General features: G+C 51.1%; 1 protein-coding gene across 1 annotated transcript in view; it reads left to right on the top strand.

Annotated features, from left to right (window-relative positions):
• gtf2e1 (general transcription factor IIE, polypeptide 1, alpha) overlaps positions 1–3,583 on the top strand; it is a 41,564-nt gene extending 37,981 nt beyond the window's left edge. Inside the window, exon 5 of the mRNA XM_055870528.1 lies at positions 1,287–3,583. Coding sequence (XP_055726503.1) covers positions 1,287–1,756 — 470 coding nt within the window. The 3' untranslated portion in view covers positions 1,757–3,583. The remainder of the gene's footprint in view (positions 1–1,286) is intronic.
• The last annotated feature ends 15,010 nt before the right edge of the window (positions 3,584–18,593 follow it).

Below are 18,593 nucleotides of genomic sequence, written 5' to 3'. Positions count from 1 at the left end.
GGACGAGCCCATCTGACATTAGCTCGAAATGCCAGATAACCAGTCCGCCCCTGCTTAAAATGTCTAAACGGGTCTCAGACAAGGTTCTCATCACGTAAGCATGGATCACCAAGCCAGGCGAGTAACTTTGCTGGATCTTCGAAGACTTGTGATGTTGCAGCAGATGGGGAAATGTAACACTCACTCAAGCCTGAAGTGTAGCCTCTTGCGCAATTGTAGAAGGCTTTATTTTAAAATAGCACGATGGGTTCGTGTTAAGACCCGAGTTCGAGTCTCCATATGAGCTGGATCAGGGGAAGCGTAACTCGCTAAGCAGGCAGCGTGACTTCTTTTCAAGTGGTGCCACTGGACTTGGATCTACTGTTGCGCCGGTTCAACTGCTGGGGTCACTGTGGAGGGATTTTTAAAGGGGGTGAATGAAGCAGATGAAGCTCTTTTGAAACTCACTCATTAGCGTCTGAAGCGTTGCTCCTCGCGCAATTTGAAGAAGGCCTTTTTTCTCAATAGCGCAGCGGGCTGGAATGCTTCAGGTGGGCGATCAAGTGTGTTTGCGAGGCAAAGGTTCCGAGTTTGAGTCTCGGGATGAAACTGAATATATATAATTATAATTAAATCATGGAATACAACTTTGATTTATGAATTCAATGATACAATTTGCAAATAAAAAATAAATTCTGTATCCTAATACAAATTCAAAATGATGAAATTTGAATACAATTTCTGTTGGCACTGAAGTCGCCCCGTCTCCTCAGTTAAGGCCTTAAGACATCAGGTTCTACATGTTTTACCACCTCCCACTAAAGGCTAAGCCTTGATGTCTGAATGGGAGTAATCAGTGTGTCTGAGGTTAGACTGCTCATTAAAGGCATAGTGCGGGATTTTGGCACTGAAGCCCTTTATCTACTTACCCAGAGTCAGATCTCATGGATACCATTTTCATTGGCTCACGAATCTACCTCGTAACTTCCTCCATACTGGATTCAGAGACATTCAAATAGTATTAATAAGTTCATCTGACTCTGGGAAAGTAGACAGATAAAATCTTGCACTTATCCCTTTAATAAAACCCTGTCTGATTCATGATCTTTCAGTCCTTTATTGGAGGTGTTTGTCTTTGTAATGACCTCCGAGACCATTGGACTTTAAAAGAAGACATTTAATCTCTGTGATGAATTTGCACATCTCGTCTTTTAGTTTACTTGTAATTGTATAGCCGTATGTACTGTTGCTTTTCTAACGATTTATTATTAGCTGTTTCTGATTGACTTGTGATGTTCTCTCTGCAGCCGGAGACGACGCGGGAGGAGCCCAGGTGGGTGTGGCCGGGCTCGGCGGCGGCCAATCGGACGAAAACGAGGAAGTGATGCGCGCCCTGCTCATCCACGAGAAGAGGAGCGGTGCCGGGCCGGCAGGAGGTGGAGCCGTAGCGGCAGCCAGGGCACTCACCTCCTCATCAGCAGCCAGGGGCAGCGACTCGGAGAGCGACACCAGCGAATCAGACGAGGACGCTCCCACGGCTCCGCCGCCTGTGGCTGCGGCCCAGCGGCGGCCGACTGGCATGGAGATGGAGGAGGAGGATGAGGATGACGAGTTTGAGGAGGTGGGGGACGATGAGTCCATGGTGATGGTGGGGGGACGGTCCTTCTCCTATCGGGAGGTGAGCCAGAGACCAGAGCTAGTGGAGAAGATGAGCTCTCAGGAGAAAGAGGCCTACATCGAGATGGGACAGAACATCTTCCAGGAGATGTACTTCTGACTGAAAACACACAGACACTCACGTACACAGCCTCTCTCTCTCTCTCTCTCTCTCTGTCTCTCTGTCTCTCTGTCTCTCTCTGTCTCTCTGTCTCTCTGTCTCTCTGTCTCTGTCTCTGTCTCTCTCTCTGTCTCTCTCTCTGTCTCTGTCTCTGTCTCTCTCTCTCTGTCTCTCTCTCTCTCTCTGTCTCTCTCTCTGTCTCTCTCTCTCTGTCTCTCTCTCTCTCTCTGTCTCTCTCTGTCTCTCTCTCTCTCTCTCTCTCTCTCTCTGTCTCTCTCTCTCTCTCTCTGTCTCTCTCTGTCTCTCTGTCTCTCTCTCTCTCTCTCTCTCTCTCTCTCTCTCTCTGTCTCTCTGTCTCTCTGTCTCTCTGTCTCTCTGTCTCTCTGTCTCTCTGTCTCTGTCTCTGTCTCTGTCTCTGTCTCTCTCTCTCTGTCTCTCTCTCTCTCTCTGTCTCTCTCTCTCTGTCTCTCTCTCTCTCTCTGTCTCTGTCTCTCTCTCTCTCTCTCTCTCTCTCTCTCTCTCTCTCTCTCTCTGTCTCTCTCTGTCTCTCTGTCTCTCTGTCTCTCTCTCTCTCTCTCTCTCTCTCTCTCTGTCTCTCTGTCGTGTCTCCTTCACCCTCACGTCTTCTCCCCTCGAAGAGGGAAAACAAGATGTCACTCTAGTTCCAATTCTGTTCTAGAGACCAGACTATTGCCATGACAGGTGTATTAGCAGTGTGTTAGTCTGGCAAGTCACTCAGACTCAGCTCAACCAGTCAGTGTTTCCTCAGTATTACAGTAGCTGAATGTTACAGCACACTACTCTAGTTTTGCTCTGTAACCACAGCATGATGCATAGTGAAGACACACACACTGCCTCCCCTCTCATCCTGTCTCTACCTCCTGTACCCATTACTAAACAGGAACAGAGTTGAAGATCTGGGAACCTGTCCAGAAAAACAAGTCACACGCACTCACGCACACACAGTTGCCAACCAGTTCATTAGACCACAGTAGACTACGCCGCTCCTTTTCTCTCCCAGTGCTCCAACCTTATGGCTCTCTGTCTCCACACTCCGTGAATTCTTTACTGTTCTCAGGGCGAGCTGTTTATTATTCATTTCTCCTCTCACACACAAGCTCTCTTTTTTTTCATCCGATTGAGAGGCTTTTTTTTGGGGGGGGGGGGCTCCCTCCACAGGGAAAGAGACAACTCTGGAGCGAATAATACTGGCTTTGATGTTACTGCGGTAACCCCCGGGATGGGGTGACCTGCTCAAACGCGGAGGCACCCCCCATAGCGAGGCCTTTAGCGGTGGCGTGGGGATGACATTTGCAGAGCATGTGGCTTTTTCCCTCCGAAATGTGACCGTATATGACGGTGTCTCTGTCGCTGTGTGAGACACAGTACCACTCCAACCTTCAACTCTCTGCTTCTGATTAATTTTTCACTGTGTCTTTTTTTTTTACAGAGCAGTATTTACGTGTTAGGGAAGAACTACCATATACTGTGTACAGAGATTGAGAAGCAAATCATGGTAATTCAATGTTTTTTTTAAAGAGAGGGTATCCTTATTGAATTGTATACTGGCAAAGGGGCCAAGAGTGTCTAATTTTATTTTTTTTGGCTAAACATGAACATGGGGAATGTTTACTATGTTAAATTTCTCTTTGCTTTTCTCTACTATGGTTTTGACCTTTGCCCTTTTGAGTTGTACCACCTCCCCACCACTAGGCTCCGCCACATCTTTAGTTGAGTCTGTCAATGAAGAGCCACTTGCCTAACGTTTTATGTTCATTGATTTGTAAAGGTACAGCATTAAAGCAGATGATACTTTTGAGGATTTCAGTTAAGTATTTCTTTGTCTTTATTGGTCATTTTTTGATCTTGCTTGGATACATTCCATTACATGTTTGGTTGTCTTCTTATTTCTCCTCGTAGAGACATTGCCAGTACCTCATCAACAGTGAGCAGTTTCTCTTCAGATTCAAAAAGTGAGCTTGCTTATACGGCTGTCGAACCTGGCCAAATGGCTTAGGGAGAAGCTGCCAGTTCGCATTAGTTCAAATGTCGACAGTGGAGTTTAGACAAGGTGAAGTGCTATCCCCGAGGACTAGCGAAGAGACGGGCGCACACACACACACTTCCCTTGCATCTTCAGGCCAATTAAATTAGTAGAAAAACAAGCGGAGCTTCTCAGGGGCTTCCATCGTATAGCAGCATAGCTTTAACCTGCCCCATCAGATCTGTGGTCCTGAAGCAGGCCAGGAGAGGAAGCTATTTAAAAGCACATTTGGTTTGTCATGCTGCTAATTGCTCATGCTAACTCCTGAAATGCTTTAGAGAAATATGTCTCATCTAGATAAACTGTACCCACTAGCTCTGGGCCTGTATTCATAACGAGTAGGAGCGATGATCTAGGATCAGTTGTGATTTTAGATCATAATGACGAAGAGGGGGGAACCTGATCCTGGATCAACTCTCCAGCAAGTCTAAGCAACCCTGTCTGTCTCCACAAACAAGATGTTCCACTCAGCCACAATATATTTATTTAACCTTTATTTAACCAGGCTAGTCAATTAACAACTAATTCTTAAAATGCCTGTGTGGACGGGGGCAGGGATAAAAACAAATAAACCAACCAATGTAAGACAAAACGGACAACGCAGACCGAAGACACTGGCAACAGCACAAATAAAACAGCAAATGAACAGTGTGTGTGTGTTTAGTAAAACAACATGCTTCCTTACATAAGGCAACGCAAACTAGTGACTAATAGAAACAACAACCTGTTCATCTATTTGTCCTTGGAAGTCTTAAGATCAACTTTACTACAGGAATGTTTGTATCCAACCTTCTCGGACTTTCAGAAGAACAGAGTAAGGATGAATGTATTTTTGCGCAACCATGCCATACCATACTGTTGACTTTTTACATAAACCTACGGTAGAGAGGCCTCTGGGTAAAGAGGGAGATGAGAGGATGGCCACCTGCAGTGCACCGCCTCAAAGGTCAGGATGAAACACGACCCCTAGCTCATTAAACTCACCTGGCCTCCATGCAGCCCTTTGGAAGTCTCAATTAAAACCAACGGCATAGCCACACACAGACCATTGATCTCTCATGGAGGGTGGGGTGGGGAGTGTGGCTGCCGTGGTGAGGGGTGGGGTGAGGGGCAAACCAGCCCCTTTACAGGGTCTCTTCTCAGATCTGCCACATCTCAGTGTATTGTGGGGGCTGGGTCTGGAGCTGGGGGTCCCTGTTGGTGCAGTATAGAGGGAATTATTGAACAGGTAAGGGATTAAGGTTGGCACCCCTGGCTGACTGGGGAGGAAGCTCATGGTGTTATGGTGGGGGTGTAGAGTGTCTCTGGTGTGGTTCGTAATGATTGATGCTCAGGATGGATGCCGGGGGAGATTACATGCAAGTTGACGTTTATAGTCGCGAGTCTTGTCCTGGAGGCAGCGCTGAATGATTTCCCTTTAGGGCTATATTGTAAAAATAAAATCGCTGTTTGGCCTTGATTTAAGGTTAGGGTTAGGATATGGGTTAAGCAGTGTGGTTAGGCTTAAACTCCAGTGTTTATGAATTTGTGGCTGTGCCAGCTAGTGACCTCTGTAGAGCTGCCTCCAGAGCAAGATTCATGACAAATAACGCTAACCTGCAGATTACATAGGGATTGATTGAAGGTTCTGTCATCATTTATCTGATAAACTGGTCTAGAAGAAGATTAATGTTCAACCCTGTCTGTGCCTGTCTGCCTGTCTCTCTGCGTACCTAACTGTCTGTCTGTCTGCCTCCTTGACCTCCATCTTCTTCTTATGGCTCGTCAGCCTGGTAAGTACTGTAGTCTGGTAAGACCTAGCAGTGTCTCAATCCCATGGGACGCTGGAGATTGGTTGCACTGCAGATCGGCTTTCCAATCAGTTAGTGGACAGTGAATTAGTCAATTCTGAAGTACTGAGGCAAGATGCAATAGCGGTTAGTTTGTGTGCTTTGCACTGTCACGAAACAGCCAAAGTTCCTACTTTTATTACATGCTTATGCATGTCAGGAGGCTATATGGAAACAGAGGTCTCGCATACATATTGAAATAGTCAATGATGAAGTTCTCTGAATGTTCTGAGGAAGTTTAGTGTTGGCTTTGATGCAGTGTGTGACAATGCAGGGAAGCATAGCAGGTAGCGTACCCCGTTTATTGAGGCGAGTGAATGAACCTTAGCGGTTCTTTACTGAATCTAGTCTGACATTCAGTCAGATGCGGGCTCATTCGACAGTGACTAAATACATTGAGTATTTGAAATACAAAGCGCTGACATTTGAAAGGAGTACAGGCTGTAGAGCAATTCAATTTCTGAAATCAGATCACTGTGTTTTAATCTTACATTGACTTCTGTGCATATTTTCTATTCCGACCTCCTGTTACCTTTCCACTCACTCATCTCCTGTTGCCTTCTCCATCTCTCTCAATCTATCGTCCCCTTCCCTCTTCCTTCCTCCCTCCCTCTCTCTTCCTTTTCTCTGATTGACAGAGGGTTTGCAGTGAGAAAGCAGATGGAGGGAGGTTTGAGTGAGAGCAGCTGCACTCCTCTCTCCACACTAATTTCTCATCTCCTTCTCTCCTCTGAGAGCTCATCTATCTCATGGCAGATGTTGGTCATAATGAGAACGGGGCTGTGTGAATGAGATCGTTTTCTCCTCTCAGATCTCCATCCAAACTAGCAGATGCAGCGGGCCTCTCACTTAGGCACAGGTAATGGGAGAAGAGAGCAACACAGATGTGGACCACCTATTTCCTTTTTCCCCTGATCCCTCATTCATTTACATTTTATAAATAATACTGTTTGCTTGTTTGTCCATTCATCATTGCCTCCCATTATCCTGTCTTCTTCCTCTCTTCGTGTCACTCTTTCATATGCCTTCACTTTTACTGCATCCTTCTATCAACAGTGTCAGCGCGCATCTTTCTCTCTACTTTTAGTGCCAGTGTCTCTCTCTCTTTTTTCCTCGCCTCTCTTTCACGGCAGAGCTCAACTTTCACGATCCCTGACTGCCAATCAAATGTCAGATTTCAACGTTTGACCTTCATAGCCCCTCCCCCGCCCCCAGCATGCCATTGTGCCCATTGATCCCTCAAGACCTCTTGGCAGAGAGAGAGAGACTGATTGGGAAAACGAGTACAGAGAGAGAGGAGAACCTGCTCGATATCAATTGTGACCCTCCCATATTTGTTTTTGTACCAGAAACAATGATGTGGTCTATAACTGTCCCAACAAACACACGCTAGCTATCTCCAATCAAGACGTTCCACACATATCTGTCCTCATTTCAAAACCATTAACCTCAGGATGTAGACCCCTGGACACGCACGCACACAGACACCGCTGGGGATATTGATCTCTATTTCGGTTGACGTGGACAAAGGCTAGAGATGGATCTCCTTAACTCGGGGGTAACAAAGGCACTTTGTCCCTCCCAGGGATCATTTTCTGTAAAAGGCAATTGTAATGACTGCTGATGCTACTTGGAGAGACAACAACAAAGGTCACCCCTGATTACGTATGTTTGCACAGTGAAGCCTTTCACCTCCGATTCACACGGACGCTTCTATCCCAGTGCAGTCTGCTTTTCAAACTAAGCAACCTGAGCTGTTTTCGGCTGACTTTTAGCACATGACTGAATTGCTTTCTTTTTATGATCTTAACACCTTTTAATTTCTGTTATTTTGATGATTTTTTTCTGACTTTCCTATATGTGAGAGAGCTCTGACAAAGAAGTTAAATGTTTGTGTTACTTTTATTACCTGCAAATTAATTGCACTGAACAAAAATACAAATGCAACAGGCAAAAATGTCAAAGATTTTAGTGAGGTACAGTTCATATCAGGAAATCAGTCAATTTAAATAACATAATCAGGCCCTGATCTGTTAATATCACATAACTGGGAATACAGACATGCATCTGTTGGTCACTGATTCCTTAAAAAAAAAAGTAGGGGTGTGGATCAGAAAACCAGTCAGTGTCTGGTGTGATCACCATTTTTCTAATGCAGCGCAACACATCTCCTTTGCATATAATTGATCAGGCTGTTGATTATGGCCTGGGGTATGTTGTCCCACTCCTCTTCAATGGCTGTGCGAAGTTGCTGGATATTAGCGGACACTGGAACACGTCGATCCAGAGCATCCCAAACATGCTCAATGGGTGACATGTCTGGTGAGTATGCAGGCTATGGAAGAACTGAGATATTTTCAGCTTCCAGGAATTGCGTACAGATCCTTGCGACATCGGGCCTTGCATTATCATGCTGAAACATGAGGTGATGGCAGCAGATGAATGGAACGACAATGGGCCTCAGGATCTCGTCACGTTATCTCTGTGAATTCAAATTGCCATCGATAAAATGCTATTGTGTTCGTTGTCCGTAGCTTATGCCTGACCATATCATAACCCCAACGCCACCATGGGGCACTCTGTTCACAACATTGACATCAGTAAACCACTAGCCCACACAACACCATGCCATCTGCCCAATACAGTTGAAACCGGGATTTGTCCGTGATGAGCACACTTCTCCAACTTGCCAGTGGCCATTGAAAGTGAGTATTTGCCCACTGAAGTCGGTTATAACGCCGAACTGCAGTCCGGTCAAGACTCTGGTGTGGACGACGAGCATGCAGATGAGCTTACCTGAGACGTTTTCCCTCAGGTGAAGAAGCCGGATGTGGAGGCCCTGGGCTGGAGTGGTTACACTTGGTCTGCGGTTGTGAGACCGTTTGGATGTACTGCCAAATTATCTTAAACAACGTTGGAGGAGGCTTATGGTAGAGAAATAAACATTACATTCTCTGGCAACAGCTCTGGTGGAAATTCCTGCAGTCAGCATGCCAATTGCACACTACCTCAACTTGAGACATCTGTGGCATTGTGTTGTGTGACAAAACTGCACATTTTAGAGTGGCTTTTTATTGTCCCCAGCACAAGGTGCACCTGTGTAATGACCATGCTGTTTAATCAGCTTCTTCTTATGCCACACCTGTCAGGTGGATGGATTATCTTGGCAAAGGAGAAATGTTCACTATCAGGGATATAAACACATTTGTGCACATTTTCTTGGATCTTTTATTTCAGCTCATGAAACATAGGACCAACACTACATGTTGCATTTATACACTGCTCCAAAAAATAAAGGGAAGACTAAAATAACACATCCTTGATCTAAATGAATGAAATATTCTTATTAAATACTTTTTTCTTTACATAGTTGAATGTGCTGACAACAAAATCACACAAAAATCAATGGAAATCAAATTTATCAACCCATGGAGGTCTGGATTTGGAGTCACACTCAAAATTAAAGTGGAAAACCACACTACAGGCTGATCCAACTTTGATGTAATGTCTTTAAAACAGGTAAAAATGAGGCTCAGTAGTGTGTGTGGCCTCCACGTGCCTGTATGACCTCCCTACAACGCCTGGGCATGCTCCTGATGAGGTGGCGGATGGTCTCCTGAGGGATCTCCTCCCAGACCTGGACTAAAGCATCCACCAACTCCTGGACAGTCTGGTGCAACGTGGCGTTGGTGGATGGAGCGAGATATGATGTCCCAGATGTGCTCAATTGGATTCAGGTCTGGGGAACGGGCAGGCCAGTCCATAGCATCAATGCCTTCCTCTTGCAGGAACTGCTGACACACTCCAGCCACATGAGGTCTAGCATTGTCTTGCATTAGGAGGAACCCAGGGCCAACCGCACCAGCATATGGTCTCACAAGGGGTCTGAGGATCTCATTTCGGTACCTAATGGCAGTCAGGCTACCTCTGGCGAGCACACGGTGGGCTGTGCGGCCCCCCCAAAGAAATGCCACCCCACACCATGACTGACCCACAACCAAACCGGTCATGCTGGAGGATGTTGCAGGTAGCAGAACGTTCTCCACGGCGTCTCCAGACTCTGTCACGTCTGTCACGTGCTTAGTGTGAACCTGCTTTCATCTGTGAAGAGCACAGGGCGCCAGTGGCGAATTTGCCAATCTTGGTGTTCTCTGTGTAACGGATGTGAAATGGCTAGCTAGTTAGCGGGTACGCGCTAGTAGCATTTCAATCAGTTACGTCACTTGCTCTGAGACTTAAGTAGTGTTGCCCCTTGCTCTGCAAGGGCCGTGGCCGTGGAGCGATGGGTAACGATGCTTCGTGGGTGACTGTTGTCGATGTGTGCAGAGGGTCCCAGGTTCGCGCCCGTGTCGGGGCGAGGGGACGCCGTAAAGTTATACTGTTACATCTGGCAAATGCCAAACGTCCTGCACGGTGTTGGGCTGTAAGCACAACCCCCACCTGTGGATGTCGGGCCCTCATACCACCCTCATGGAGTCTGTTTCTGACCGTTTGAGCAGACACATGCACATTTGTGGCCTGCTGGAGGTCATTTTGCAGGGCTCTGGCAGTGCTCCTCCTTGCACAAAGGCGGAGGTAGCGGTCCGGCTGCTGGGTTGTTGCCCTCCTACGGCCTCCTCCACGTCTCCTGATGTACTGGCCTGTCTCCTGGTAGAGCCTCCATGCTCTGGACACTACGCTGACAGACACAGCAAACCTTCTTGCCACAGCTCGCATTGATGTGCCATCCTGGATGAGCTGCACTACCTGAGCCATTGTGTGGGTTGTAGACTGTGTCTCATGCTACCACTAGAGTGAAAGCACCGCCAGCATTCAAAAGTGACCAAAACATCAGCCAGGAAGCATAGGAACTGAGAAGTGGTCTGTGGTCACCACCTGCAGAACCATTCCTTTATTGGGGGTGTCTTGCTAAGTGCCTATAATTTCCACTTTTTGTCTATTCCATTTGCACAACAGCATGTGAAATGTATTGTCCATCAGTGTCGCTTCCTAAGTGGACAGTTTGATTTCACAGAAGTGTGATTGACTTGGAGTTACATTGTGTTGTTTAAGTGTTCCCTTTATTTTTTTGAGCAGTGTATATTTGTTCAGTGTACTTGAAAATACACACACACACACAATCTCTGTGGTATCTCCTGCCTCACTTTGTTTTGAAGGAGAGATGGATGCAGCAGCTGCTGAAATGAAGGGAGCTCCAGTGGAAATGACAGTGCTGCCTTCCTTAACTCCTTCACTGGTATTGATAGCGCCTAATTACTATTCAGATTGATACCGTTGATTCCCATGCCTTGCGTAGCTGCTCTGATGAGTGGGAGCTCACTTTCAAGCGTTTGATGTAGAAGTGTGTGTTTGTGCATGTGTGCTTATGTGTGTGATCCCAGTTTGTGGGTGTGTGTGTTTATCTCTATGTAACCACAGAAGAACTGTTACACACCTCTTATGGTGTTTAGTACAAGTTGATAGAGTGTGTGAGTCTTTAAATATGTGTATGTGTACTTTCGAGGGTGTAAACTGTGTGTATGTTGTGTTACACATGTCTACGTGTCTAGCCTGGATCTCCAGGGTCGGTCACAGTGACACGGTGGCAGCGTCTTGTCCCCTCCTCTCCGCTCCCCCTCATCTCCCCTTCCTTTCTCTGCAAGTCCATGTTACTGCCTGGCTGTCTGAAGTACACTGCTGTTGTGCTGGTGAATCATGGCCTCTCTGCCTGTTACGGCAGTGGACTGACTCACATGGCGAGGAGGCTGTCTGCTTAGCGTGCGTCACAACGCTACAGACATCCTTATATGATTGACTGGTGATCCTTTAGTCCAGGGAGCAAGTTACCTCAGCCTTAACCTAAGGATACAAAGTCCAGTAGACCCAATGTGCAGATGTCTGATTTTAACCACAGGTTCATACACAATGTGTCTATCATTTAAATGTCTTCTATAGATATGCCAGTGGAGGTTAGTGGTTTTGAAGAACCACTCTACTACCTCATCTCACCTCTAGTAGGGTACCTGGATGTCAGGGCTATCTGACCACCGGCCTATACCCTCCTACCATACCCTCCTGTCCTCCCTCCCCTCCCCTCCTACCCTCCCTACCATGCCACCCTGTTCTCCCTACCATACCTCCTGTCCTCCCTACCATACCCTCCTACCCTCCCTACCATACCCTCCTGTCCTCCCTACCATACCCTCCTGTCCTCCCTACCATACCCTCCTGCCCTCCCTACCATACCCTCTTGTCCTCTCTACCATACCGTCCTGCCCTCCCTACCATGCCCTCCTGTCCACCCTACCATACCCTCCTGTCCTCCCTACCATACCCTCCTGTCCTACCTACCATACCCTCCTGCCCTCCCTACCATACCCTCCTGTTCTCCCTACCATACCCTCCTGTCCTCCCTACCATACCCTCCTGCCCTCCCTACCATACCCTCCTGCCCTCCCTACCATACCCTCCTGTCCTCCCTACCATACCCTCCTGCCCTCCCTACCATACCCTCTTGTCCTCTCTACCATACCCTCCTGCCCTCCCTACCATACCCTCCTGTTCTCCCTACCATAACCTCCTGCCCTCCCTACCATACCCTCCTGTCCTCCCTACCATACATTCCTGTCCTCCCTACCATACCCTCCTGTCCTCCCTACCATACCCTCCTGTCCACCCTGCCATACCCTCCTGCCCTCCCTACCATAAACTGCTGTCCTCCCTACCATACCCTCCTGTTCTCCCTACCATACCCTCCTGTTCTCCCTACCATACCCTCCTGTTCTCCCTACCATACCCTCCTGTTCTCCGTACCATACCCTCCTGCCCTCCCTACCATACCCTCTTGCCCCCCCCTACCATACCCTCTTGCCCCCCCTACCATACCCTCCTGCCCTCACTACCATACCCTCTTGCCCCCCCTACCATACCCTCCTGCCCTCCCTATCATACCCTCCTGTCCTACCTACCATACCCTCCTGCCCTCCCTATCATACCCTCCTGCCCTCCCTATCATACCCTCCTGCCCCCCCCCTACCCTGCCCTCCCTACCATACCTTCCTGCCCTCCCTACCATACCCTCCTGCCCTCCCTAACATACCTTCCTGCCCTCCCTACCATGCCCTCCTGCCCTCTCTACCATACCCTCCTGCCCTCCTTACTATACCCTCCTGTCCTCCCTACCATGCCCTCATGCCCTCTCTACCATACCCTCCTACCCTCCCTACCATACCCTCCTGCCCTCTCTACCATACCCTTCTGCCCTCCCTACCATACCCTTCTGCCCTCCCTACCATACCCTCCTACCCTCCCTACCATACCCTTCTGTCCTCCCTACCATGCCCTCCTGCCCTCCCTACCATACCCTCCTGCCCTCCCTACCATAACCTCCTGCCCTCCCTACCATACCCTCCTACCCTCCCTACCATACCCTCCTACCCTCCCTACCATACCCTCCTACCCTCCCTACCATACCCTTCTGTCCTCCCTACCATACCGTCCTGCCCTCCCTACCATGCCCTCCTACCCTCCCTACCATACCCTCCTGCCCTCCCTACCATACCCTCCTGCCCTCCCTACCATACCCTCCTGTCCTCCCTACCATACCCTCCTGCCCTCCCTACCATACCCTCCTGTCCTCTCTACCATACCCTCCTACCCTCCCTACCATACCCTCCTACCCTCCCTACCATACCCGCCTGCCCTCCCTACCATACCCTCTCTACCATACCCTTCTGTCCTCCCTACCATACCGCCCTCCCTACCATGCCTTCCTGTCCACCCTACCATAACCTCCTGCCCTCTCTACCATACCCTCCTGTCCTCCCTACCATACCCTCCTGCACTCCTTACCATACCCTCCTGTCCTCCCTACCATACCCTCCGGTCCTCCCTACCATACCCTCCTGCCCTCCCTACCATACCCTCCTGCCCTCCCTACCATACCCTTCTGCCCACCCTACCAAACCCTCTTGTCCTCTCTACCAAACCCTCCTGTCCTCCCTACCATACCCTCCTGTCCTCTCTACCATACCCTCCTGCCCTTACTACCATACCCTCCTGCCCTCCCTACCATACCCTCCTGCCCTCCCTACCATACCCTTCTGCCCACCCTACCAAACCCTCTTGTCCTCCCTACCATACCCTCCTGTCCTCCCTACCATACCCTCCTGCCCTCCCTACCATGCCCACCTGCCCTCCCTATCATGCCCTCCTGCCCTCCCTACCATATCCTCCTGCCCTCCCTACCATACCCTCCTACCCTCCCTACCATACCCTTCTGTCCTCCCTACCATACCGTCCTGCCCTCCCTACCATACCCTCCTGTCCACCCTACCATAAACTCCTGCCCTCGCTACCATACCCTCCTGTCCTCCCTACCATACCCTCCTGCCCTCCCTACCATACCCTCTTGTCCTCTCTACCATACCCTCCTGTCCTCCCTACCATACCCTCCTGCCCTCCCTACCATACCCTCTTGCCCTCCCTACCATACCCTCCTGTTCTCCCTACCATACCCTCCTGCCCTCCCTACCATACCCTCCTGCCCTCCCTACCATACCCTCCTGTCCTCCCTACCATGCCCTCCTGTCCACAATACCATACCCTCCTGCCCTCCCTAATATACCCTCCTGTCCTCCCTCCTGTCCTCCCTACCAACCCTCCTGTTCTCCCTACCATACCCTCCTGTACTCCCTACCATATCCTCCCTACCATGCCCTCCTGTTCTCCCTACCATACCCTCCTGTCCTCCCTACCATGCCCTCCTGTCCTCCCTACCAAACCTCCTGTTCTCCCTACCATACCCTCCTGTCCTCCCTACCATATCCTCCCTACCATACCCTCCTGTTCTCCCTACCATACCCTCCTGTCCTCCCTACCATGCCCTCCCTACCATGCCCTCCTGTTTTCCCTACCATACCCTCCTGTCCTCCCTACCATACCCTCCTGCCCTCCCTACCATACCCTCCTGTTCTCCCTACCATACCCTCCTGTCCTCCCTACCATACCCTCCTGTCCTCCCTACCATACCCTCCTGCCCTCCCTACCATACCTCCTGTCCTCCCTACCATACCCTCCTGCCCTCCCTACCATACCCTCCTGTTCTCCCTACCATACCCTCCTGTCCTCCCTACCATATCCTCCTACCCTCCCTACCATACCCTCCTGCCCTCCCTACCATAACCTCTTGTCCTCTCTACCATACCCTCCTGCCCTCCCTACCATACCCTCCTGTCCACCCTGCCATACCCTCCTGTCCTCCCTACCATATCCTCCTACCCTCCCTACCATACCCTCCTGCCCTCCCTACCATACCCTCCTGCCCTCTCTACCATACCCTTCTGCCCTCCCTACCATACCCTTCTGCCCTCCCTACCATACCCTCCTACCCTCCCTACCATACCCTTCTGTCCTCCCTACCATGCCCTCCTGCCCTCCCTACCATACCCTCCTGCCCTCCCTACCATAACCTCCTGCCCTCCCTACCATACCCTCCTACCCTCCCTACCATACCCTCCTACCCTCCCTACCATACCCTCCTACCCTCCCTACCATACCCTTCTGTCCTCCCTACCATACCGTCCTGCCCTCCCTACCATGCCCTCCTACCCTCCCTACCATACCCTCCTGCCCTCCCTACCATACCCTCCTGTCCTCCCTACCATACCCTCCTGCCCTCCCTACCATACCCTCCTGTCCTCTCTACCATACCCTCCTACCCTCCCTACCATACCCTCCTACCCTCCCTACCATACCCGCCTGCCCTCCCTACCATACCCTCTCTACCATACCCTTCTGTCCTCCCTACCATACCGCCCTCCCTACCATGCCTTCCTGTCCACCCTACAATAACCTCCTGCCCTCTCTACCATACCCTCCTGTCCTCCCTACCATACCCTCCTGCACTCCTTACCATACCCTCCTGTCCTCCCTACCATACCCTCCGGTCCTCCCTACCATACCCTCCTGCCCTCCCTACCATACCCTCCTGCCCTCCCTACCATACCCTTCTGCCCACCCTACCAAACCCTCTTGTCCTCTCTACCAAACCCTCCTGTCCTCCCTACCATACCCTCCTGTCCTCTCTACCATACCCTCCTGCCCTTACTACCATACCCTCCTGCCCTCCCTACCATACCCTCCTGCCCTCCCTACCATACCCTTCTGCCCACCCTACCAAACCCTCTTGTCCTCCCTACCATACCCTCCTGTCCTCCCTACCATACCCTCCTGCCCTCCCTACCATGCCCACCTGCCCTCCCTATCATGCCCTCCTGCCCTCCCTACCATATCCTCCTGCCCTCCCTACCATACCCTCCTACCCTCCCTACCATACCCTTCTGTCCTCCCTACCATACCGTCCTGCCCTCCCTACCATACCCTCCTGTCCACCCTACCATAAACTCCTGCCCTCGCTACCATACCCTCCTGTCCTCCCTACCATACCCTCCTGCCCTCCCTACCATACCCTCTTGTCCTCTCTACCATACCCTCCTGTCCTCCCTACCATACCCTCCTGCCCTCCCTACCATACCCTCTTGCCCTCCCTACCATACCCTCCTGTTCTCCCTACCATACCCTCCTGCCCTCCCTACCATACCCTCCTGCCCTCCCTACCATACCCTCCTGTCCTCCCTACCATGCCCTCCTGTCCACAATACCATACCCTCCTGCCCTCCCTAATATACCCTCCTGTCCTCCCTCCTGTCCTCCCTACCAACCCTCCTGTTCTCCCTACCATACCCTCCTGTCCTCCCTACCATATCCTCCCTACCATGCCCTCCTGTTCTCCCTACCATACCCTCCTGTCCTCCCTACCATGCCCTCCTGTCCTCCCTACCAAACCTCCTGTTCTCCCTACCATACCCTCCTGTCCTCCCTACCATATCCTCCCTACCATACCCTCCTGTTCTCCCTACCATACCCTCCTGTCCTCCCTACCATGCCCTCCCTACCATGCCCTCCTGTTTTCCCTACCATACCCTCCTGTCCTCCCTACCATACCCTCCTGCCCTCCCTACCATACCCTCCTGTTCTCCCTACCATACCCTCCTGTCCTCCCTACCATACCCTCCTGTCCTCCCTACCATACCCTCCTGCCCTCCCTACCATACCTCCTGTCCTCCCTACCATACCCTCCTGCCCTCCCTACCATACCCTCCTGTTCTCCCTACCATACCCTCCTGTCCTCCCTACCATATCCTCCTACCCTCCCTACCATACCCTCCTGCCCTCCCTACCATAACCTCTTGTCCTCTCTACCATACCCTCCTGCCCTCCCTACCATACCCTCCTGTCCACCCTGCCATACCCTCCTGTCCTCCCTACCATATCCTCCTACCCTCCCTACCATACCCTCCTGCCCTCCCTACCATACCTCCTGTCCTCCCTACCATACCCTCCTGCCCTCCCTACCATACCCTCCTGTTCTCCCTACCATACCCTCCTGTCCTCCCTACCATATCCTCCTACCCTCCCTACCATACCCTCCTGCCCTCCCTACCATAACCTCTTGTCCTCTCTACCATACCCTCCTGCCCTCCCTACCATACCTCCTGTCCTCCCTACCATGCCCTCCCTACCATACCCTCCTGTTCTCCCTACCATACCCTCCTGTCCTCCCTACCATACCCTCCTGCCCTCCCTACCATACCCTCCTGCCCTCCCTACCATACCCTCCTGTCCTCCCTACCATACCCTCCTGCCCTCCCTACCATACCCTCCTGTCCTCCCTACCATACCCTCCTGCCCTCCCTACCATACCCTCCTGTTCTCCCTACCATACCCTCCTGTTCTCCCTACCATACCCTCCTGCCCTACATACAATACCCTCCTGTCCACCCTACCATAACCTCCTGCCCTCTCTACCATACCCCCCTGTCCTCCCTACCATACCCTCTTGTCCTCCTTACCATACCCTCCTGTTCTCCCTACCATACCCTCCTGTTCTCCCTACCATACCCTCCTGTTCTCCCTACCATACCCTCCTGTTCTCCCTACCATACCCTCCTGTTCTCCCTACCATGCCCTCCTGCCCTCCCTACCATGCCCTCCCTACCATACCCTCCTGCCCTCCCTACCATACCCTCCTGTTCTCCCTACCATACCCTCCTGCCCTCCCTACCATACCCTCCTGTTCTCCCTACCATACCCTCCTGTTCTCCCTACCATACCCTCCTGCCCTACCTACAATACCCTCCTGTCCACCCTAACATAACCTCCTGCCCTCTCTACCATACCCCCCTGTCCTCCCTACCATACCCTCTTGTCCTCCCTACCATACCCTCCTGCCCTCCCTACCATACCCTCCTGCCCTCCCTACCATACCCTCCTGCCCTCCTTACCATACCCTCCTGTCCTCCCTACCATAACCTGCTGTCCTCCCTACCATACCCTCCTGCCCTCCCTACCATACCCTCCTGTCCTCCCTACCATACCCTCCTGCCCTCCCTACCATACCCTATTGTCCTCTCTACCATACCCTCCTGTCCTCCCTACCATACCCTCCTGCCCTCCCTACCATACCCTCCTGTCCATGCCCTCCCTACCATACCCTCCTGTTCTCCCTACCATACCCTCCTGTTCTCCCTACCATACCCTCCTGTCCTCCCTACCATACCCTCCTGCCCTCCCTACCATACCCTCCTGCCCTCCCTACCATACCCTCCTGCCCTCCCTACCATACCATCCTGTCCTCCCTAACATACCCTTCTGCCCTCCCTACCATACCCTCCTGTCCACCCTACCATACCCTCCTGTCCTCCCTACCATAACCTGCTGTCCTCCCTACCATACCCTCCTGCCCTCCCTACCATACCCTCCTGTCCACCCTACCATAACCTCCTGCCCTCTCTACCATACCCCCCTGTCCACCCTACCATAACCTCCTGCCCTCTCTACCATACCCCCCTGTCCTCCCTACCATACCCTCTTGTCCTCCCTACCATACCCTCCTGTTCTCCCTACCATACCCTCCTGTTCTCCC

The sequence above is a fragment of the Salvelinus fontinalis genome, chromosome 19, assembly GCF_029448725.1.
Source record: "Salvelinus fontinalis isolate EN_2023a chromosome 19, ASM2944872v1, whole genome shotgun sequence".
In the NCBI taxonomy this organism is placed as follows: domain Eukaryota; kingdom Metazoa; phylum Chordata; class Actinopteri; order Salmoniformes; family Salmonidae; genus Salvelinus; species Salvelinus fontinalis.
This window is presented reverse-complemented; position numbering and strand designations above follow the sequence as displayed.